This window comes from Pongo pygmaeus, chromosome 17, assembly GCF_028885625.2.
Source record: "Pongo pygmaeus isolate AG05252 chromosome 17, NHGRI_mPonPyg2-v2.0_pri, whole genome shotgun sequence".
In the NCBI taxonomy this organism is placed as follows: domain Eukaryota; kingdom Metazoa; phylum Chordata; class Mammalia; order Primates; family Hominidae; genus Pongo; species Pongo pygmaeus.
Genome location: NC_072390.2, coordinates 21,107,840 through 21,115,123, shown reverse-complemented (window position 1 = coordinate 21,115,123; position 7,284 = coordinate 21,107,840). Strand labels below are relative to the sequence as shown.

At 46.2% G+C, this 7,284-nt stretch overlaps 1 protein-coding gene across 1 annotated transcript; it reads right to left on the bottom strand.

Moving 5' to 3' along the window:
• Positions 1 to 5,089: 5,089 nt before the first annotated feature.
• MC2R (melanocortin 2 receptor) lies at positions 5,090 to 5,983 on the bottom strand. Its single transcript, XM_054461240.2, has one exon. It carries the CDS (start codon positions 5,981 to 5,983, stop codon positions 5,090 to 5,092), a length of 894 nt encoding a protein of 297 aa, XP_054317215.1.
• Between the last annotated feature and the right edge of the window lie 1,301 nt (positions 5,984 to 7,284).

The window sequence follows — 7,284 nt, the reverse complement described above, 5'->3', positions numbered from 1 at the left end:
TTGGAGCTGAGTGTGCAGGGAGGGAGAAGCAGTGACGGAGAAGGGACAATGGCCTCAGGTGTTCTTGGGCTGCCTGCCCAGGCCTGGAACAAAGCTGAGCAAATGGGCGCTACCCCAGACATGGCCCTTTGTTTGCATGTGGAGCTTCCCAGCATCCCAGGGCATGAGCTCTGGGCCAGACAGTGACTTGGAGCGGACTATGGACTTGGGCACTCACTAACTTGAGTTGGGTAAGTTTATTAGTCTCCTTGTTGCATAACACAGTTCCACAAGCTTAGCTGCTTAAAACAACACACATTTATTATCTCAGAGTTTAGTGGGTCATAAAACTGGACATGGCTTCGCGGGATCCTCTGCTGGATCTCAGGATTAAAATCGAGGTGTGCACTGGACTCCATTCTCATTTGAGGCCCAGGATCTGCAGGATTGAGAACTTCGCATTCTTCCACAGGAAATAGAGATCCCCTTGCAGCTCCCAGAGGTCCCCCTCAGCTCTTAGGGGCCCTGCACAAGTCCTAGAGACCCCCTGCAGTCCCCAGTGAACTCCTACAGTCCCTAGAGGCTGCTCTGCAATTCCTAGAGCCCCCCTGCAGTCCCCAGTGACCTCCTACAGTCCCTAGAGGCTGCTCTGCAGTTCCTAGAGGTCTCTGCAGTCCCTGGGGGCCCCTCTGCAGTTCCTGGAGGATCCAGCAGTTCCTAGAGGCACCTCTGCAGTCCCTAGAGGCACTTCTGATAGAGGCAGGAGGCAGAGAAATTCTAGGCAGACAGGGGTGGGTCTCCGGCAAAATCCCACCTTTGAGCCAAAAAGCCTGAAACCCAGGACCCAAAGTGAGAACTTATATCCCTGTTTGACTGCTCTCTCCCGATTGATTCTCTCTGAATAATGTCTTTTTACCAATTGAATGTTGCCTTTTCCAAAACTACCTGCCCCGCCCCTCATCCTTTGCCACTACAGACTCAGTAGGTAGAGAGAGAGAAGCTTGACTGGAGAGAGGTGACTTGACGTCAGAGGGACGGCTGAACTTCAGGGGAAGATTACCTGCTTGTCCCATCCCTTCTCCAGCTTCCCTGTCCACTGAGAGCCATTTCCATCGCTTAATAAAACTCTCTGTCTTCACCATCCTTCAAGTGTCTGGGCAACCCCATTCTTCTTGGATGCCAGCCAAGAGATTGGGACCCACCGAGTGTGGGTACCCAAAGAAAGGTTGTCACACTGGTCCTCTGCCCTCACTGGCAGAGGGCAGCCGCCCCACACAGTGGGGCAAGGGGCCCACTGAACTGATAACACATCGCTGTCCACTGAGAGTGGAGCTAAGAGAGCATTATAACATGCCCTCAGGGGCTTTGGGGATCACAGGCACTCTCACCTGGGCACTACCGCAGGGCCTGCATGGAGCTTGCTCCCGCTGGCACCCAAAGCAGCTGGCTGGATCCTGCACTCACTTAATCACGTGCTCCCTTCCACAAGGGGTTGAGCGCTGTGGGCCGAGTAAATGTGGAACCCCCATTGCAAGTTCGACAAAGTGGTTGAGAAAAATCCTGCATCACTTCTGTAGTACCTAGAGGTCTCCTGCAGTCCACAGAGGCCGCAGCAGTTCCTAGAGGCCCCCAGCAGTTCCTAGAGGCCCCAGCAGTTCCTAGAAGCCTCCAGCAGTTCCTAGAAGCTTCCAGCAGTTCCTAGAGGTCTCCTGCAGTCCACAGAGGCCCCAGCAGTTCCTAGAGGCCCCCAGCAGTTCCTAGAGGCCTCCAGAAGTTCTTTGCCACGTGGGGTTTCGCAGCATATTCACTTATTTCATCAAGTCAGAAAGCAGAGGCTCTCTAACAAGTCTGCTAGCAAGATGATGTTTTTTTTTCTTTTAGTGACAGGGTCTCTGAGTAGTCTAGAGCACATGCCACCATACCCAGCTAACTTATTTTTTATTTTTTGTAGAGATGAGGTCTCCCTATGTTGCCCAGTCTGGTCTTGAACTCCTAGGCTCAAGCAATACTCTCACCTCGGCCCCCCAAAGCACCGGGATTACAAGTGTGAGCTCCCATGCCTGGCCAAGACAGGGTTTTAGATAATGGACTGTAATCATGAGAGCAACCTCCCATCACATTTGCCACATTCCATGGGTTAGAAGCAAGTCACGGTCCTATCCACACTTTAGGGGGAGGGGTTCTTGAAGACCACCTTAGAGTCTGCCTGCCGCAGAAGTCACTATCTCTGAACTTCAGCTTTTTCACCTAAAAACATGAGGCCAATAATATACTTGCCCTTAGGGTAGTCGTGAGGATTAATGCATGTAGAGCTCTTTGAACAATACCTGGCTTGTAGCAACTGCTCCGTAATAGATAGGTACCATTATTATTGCTGTTATTATTTGTATTATTATTACTAGATACCTTGCTACAGCCACAAAAACATCAGCAACTCTGACCACGTTTCAGAGTTCACTGACTGGTTTGCTTGTGCTTCTCAGGGGCTCCTAACCCATGCTCTTCTCACCATAGCTCAACACACGTGTGGCTGCAGGGGCAGCTGCGGTGTTTGCTGAACTTCTCTTGTCTGTCCACGACCTGATGGGAAAATGAGGAGAGGAAGAGGAAACATCCTTCCTTTTTTATTAGACAGGGCTCAGAATTACTATCAGCTTGAGTACACATCCTGAACATTTTCAGCTATCTGGTCCAAGGCTAGGTCATCGATAAAGCTGAACACTCACAGTATCCACACAGCAGTTTAAAAATTGGGTAATTTGATAAAAGAATTAAGTCCTCATGGGAAAAGTCTGAACCTTGTTGATATTCCTTACACAAGTATGTGCAGTTTGGTGGTGCTTTCATTTGGAATTCTATATGAAGTTAGAGGTAGAAAAACCTGAGTTTTCTCAATAACTATGAGCCCTGAAGCTTCTGTTATGATTGGAATATAGCAGAAGACCTAGAATTGAAAATGTCTAGAATTTAGAGTTCTCTGAATTAGCACTCAGACTTCATCTTTGTTTCACGCATCATTAGACTAGCGATCTACATTTTGTTTCTTAGATTAAATGCAACAAATCAAAGGCAGTGAGAGGTGAAGTTTCTTGGTGATTTTCCTTCTGACAACAGTCACATGTACAGCAGAGAGCTTGAGAGTGATTAGGAGACAGCAAAGCTGTTGACAAAGGCAGAATTTTATAGGAAGAGCAGTTTGGGACTATTTATGATAGAGGTTAAGTGGCATTGCTTGCCTCTGTGGTATCAGGGAGCATTGCAGCATCGAAAAAAGGTTACCTCTTATTGAGAATATGCACTTTAATCACATAAAATATGTTATACATTACTTTTTCAATGGTAGAAATAACACTTTTAAAAATTAGTTCTAGGGTTGTGCTTTAGATTTCATGGAAAATTAACATATATATCTCATATATTAATACAGGTTAGTATTAGAGTAACATAGTCCATTTGGCAGGGGAAGGATCAAATAGGGAAGGATTTCTACAGAACAGAGGACAAGAAGGTGCACTTTTCACCTCCATCTGTGGGACAGGCCATGTGAAAGCACGCCTGCCACTGTCCTCACTTGACTCCAGCTGCCTCCTTTGCTTCTGAAGTTCCTGTCCCTGCCACGTCTAATATCAAACCCATCACCAAACGGTCTGTACTGTGTGTGGCTGTCTTCTTCCCTCAGAAGCTCTGGGAAACTCTCCTGAGAGCAAAGAATTGCCTATTCTGGAAGATACCATCCATCCTGCAGATCCCGAGCCTGGTGGCCTCTGAAGCCCTACTGCTCTCCTCTGTCCCTTTCACCCTTCACCCCATTCAAATCACCCTCCAACTTAGTGGGGACTTATAATCAGGATGTGCTTCTCCTTTAAGCTGAGTTTTAGCTATTAAAAATGAATGAACTTGCAAATTATGTTGCTTTTGTTCCTACTGGGGTTGCCACTCTTCCATTGCTGGCGTCTTGGCTGATGGGAGGATGACATTTCCCAGTGACTGGGTCTGCTTTCACATTAATCTGCAGAATGAGATGGTGTTTGCCTTCCTCAGGTCTTTGACTTGGGGCTCTAATAACAGCACCGTTGCTTGAAGTCTTGTTTTGGTTTTGGATTTCCCCATAGTCCAAAAGCATGGGGAAAATACACACACACTCTCTCTCTCTCTCTCTGTCTCTCTCTCTCTCTCTCTCTCTTCATTTCTTAAAATACATATTGGGGCTCTTTTCTTGTACTTCTTTGGTTACAGCTTCTTCAAATAGTGACAATTTTCATCTGGCCTTTATGTATTCCCACATGGGAACTAAATGGATTAAATTTTCATTTCTTCCTTTGAAATGTATGCTCATAAAGCATGAGGAAATGTAACAGGAAAGGGTTTTAAGGCCAGTGGGATACTGAGTGAGCAAAGAAGACTAACAGAGAAGGTCCATTTATTATTGGAAACTCGAAGCTGGTTACTTGACATTTATAGGTTATACTCAGCCTACTTTCTGAAACTGAGATGGCATCAATACATCAGACTAACAGGGAGAAAGAGGAGAGTGGAGATTCCACATGGCTGCGGGAGACAGACAAATTCAGCTGCAGCAATGCATTCCTTCCAATTTATTACTGGCTTACAAAGACCCTACATCTTCTGCCTGGAGTCGCATGCCCAGGTACTTAACTTCTGGAAATCGGCTGCAATGGCCTCAACCTGGAAAGTCCACCTCAGAACTGGCTTGTTAGATGTCCACAGGAAAGCAAGCCTTTGCCTTAGCCTGAAGCCCTTGAGCTTTTATTGCTGTTTTTATTAGATTGGTACAAAAGTAATTGCAATTTTTGGTCATTGAAAGTAATGGCAAAAACCTTAATTACTTTTGTACCAACCTAATACTTTGGATTCTATCCTTCTTTTACTACATCATTTTATCTCTCCAGTCACAAAATTAAGAAGTTGCCCCTACAATAAGACTGTTCACATAGAACCTAGCTATTAGAAACACTAGCTGGTGGGATCATCCTTGCATCCATTAGGGAAAGAAGGCCAGTCAGGAGAACTGGCATTTGTTGGAATGTTACATTATTCTGGCACTTGGTAACGTTATTCCCATGGATTCTAAAATCAGGGATGAGTCATTCTACCAGTACCTGCTGCAGAAGATCATCTTTTTGAATGCGTCCCTGAGCTCTGGGCTCCGGAAGGCATATATGAAGGGGTCGATGACGGCATTGCACATGATCAACATGCCGTTCACCTGGAAGAGAGACATGTAGCAGGCGCAGTAGGGGTTACTTGGGCAGAATGTCATTAAGAGGACATGAAGGACAAAGGGGGCCCAGCAGAAGATGAAGACCCCGAGCAGGATGGTCAGTGTGATGGCGCCTTTCATGTTGGCTCTGGGGAGGGTGGAGATCTTCCTGGTGTGGGATCGAGCCAGCAGGAACATGTGCACATAGAGGCACAGGATGAAGACCAGCATCAGCGGAAACAGCGACGTGAAGGTGATCACTGTGGGCACATGATGGGAGAAGATCACCATGGCGATGCCAGTCCCCGTGCAGAACGTCCAGATGACCGCAAGCACCACCACAGTGCGGCGCATGGTCACGATGCTGTGGTACCGCAGTGCGTGGAAGATGGTGATGTAGCGGTCGGCGGCAATCACAGACAGGCTGAAGATGGAGCCAAGCAGGGAGAGGACAAACAGGGAGTCGATGATGTCATCGGCTGTGGTTTCAAAACTGCCACGTGGCTTGAGATAGCCCATGTTTCTCAATATGATCAGAATATTTTCCAAGATCTTATATAGGCTGCCCAGCATATCAGATATGGCCAAGCTACAGATGAAAAAGTACATGGGTGCCTGGAGATTCTTATTCTTGAACACAGCCAGCAGGACGATCAGATTCTCCAAAACTCCAACTATGGAAATTGTGAAAAATATCTCCTCCGGCAAAACCACACGAGGACAGTCGGAATTATTTCTTGCTGTGTTGTTGATGTTTTCATACGAGTTGATAATGTGCTTCATTTCTCCTGCTTGTGGTTAAGGCAGGGATGTTACTTGGACTTGACTTCACGGAAAACTTGATTGATTCTTCAGGATCTTTTCTTCCTTGTAGCACGTGCTGGAGATCTAAGTTAAAATCTCCCAATCACCTAAAAGAGAGTATACAGAAATATTAGTTGCAAAGTAATAAAATAAAAAACCAAAGTAAGAAAATAAAAACCATCCACACTCGCTTAAGGAAACTCTATTCCCTCCATAAAATACAAAGAAATCAGTATATTAGAAAGAGCCTGCACACATATGTTTATTGCAGCACTAGTGACAATAGCAAAGATATGGAATCAACTAAAGTGTTCATCAATGGGTGAATGGATAAAGAAAATGTGGTACATATACACAATGGAGTACTCCCCAGCTATAAAAAAGAATAAGGTCATGTCTTTTGCAGCAACATGGTTGGAAGTGGAGGCCATTATCAAAGTGAAATAACTCAGAAACAGGAAGTCAAATACTACATGTTCTCACTTATATGTGGGAGCTAAATAATGCATACACGTGGATGTAGAGTGTGGAATGGACATTGGAGACTCGGAAGGGTGGGAGGGGGTGGGTGATGAGAAATTACCCCACGGGTAACATGTATGTTATTCAGATGACGGATGCACTAAAAGCCCAGGCTTCACCACTACACAGTATATCCATGTAAAAAAATGGCACTTTTGTACCCCTTACATTTATAAAAATATATATAAAGTGTTGTAATTTAGGTAAAATAATATACTGGGCCCTCATCTTAAGCACTTTGTGAGAAACAGCTTTAGTGGAATTGTGAGCCGAGAGGTGATAGCAAAGATTATTCTTTGCCGCCCCACTTTCCCTCCCATCCTTCTTGTGAACACACGTGAGTGTGGGATGAACAGATAAACAGCAGTGGTGCCCTTGATGAGAAAAGAGGTAAAGCAAGGAAAGGTCCATGTGGGAACAGGAGAGCCCACAGCTGCCTTCTCTGACTGGGAGGCGGTGGCTGGGCTCGGTGGACTCCGGAGATGTTTAGGTCCATTCCTTCTCACTGCTCGTCTCCCTGGGTCACTGCCTGACCCCACAGCCTGTGGGATAATGGCAAAGGTGCTGATGTATCATTCCCAAAGATGACTATGCAATGCGCGTCAGCACTTCTGTTTCAAAGGTGGAGCTCCTGGGACTGGCATTTCTGGAGACTTCTTATTTTCCGTGTCTCTAGGGTGAAGGTCGACTGCGGCAGTGCAACAGTGGGGAAAGCCAGCACCACGTGGCGAGGAAGACACTTCCTAGGGAGGACAAAT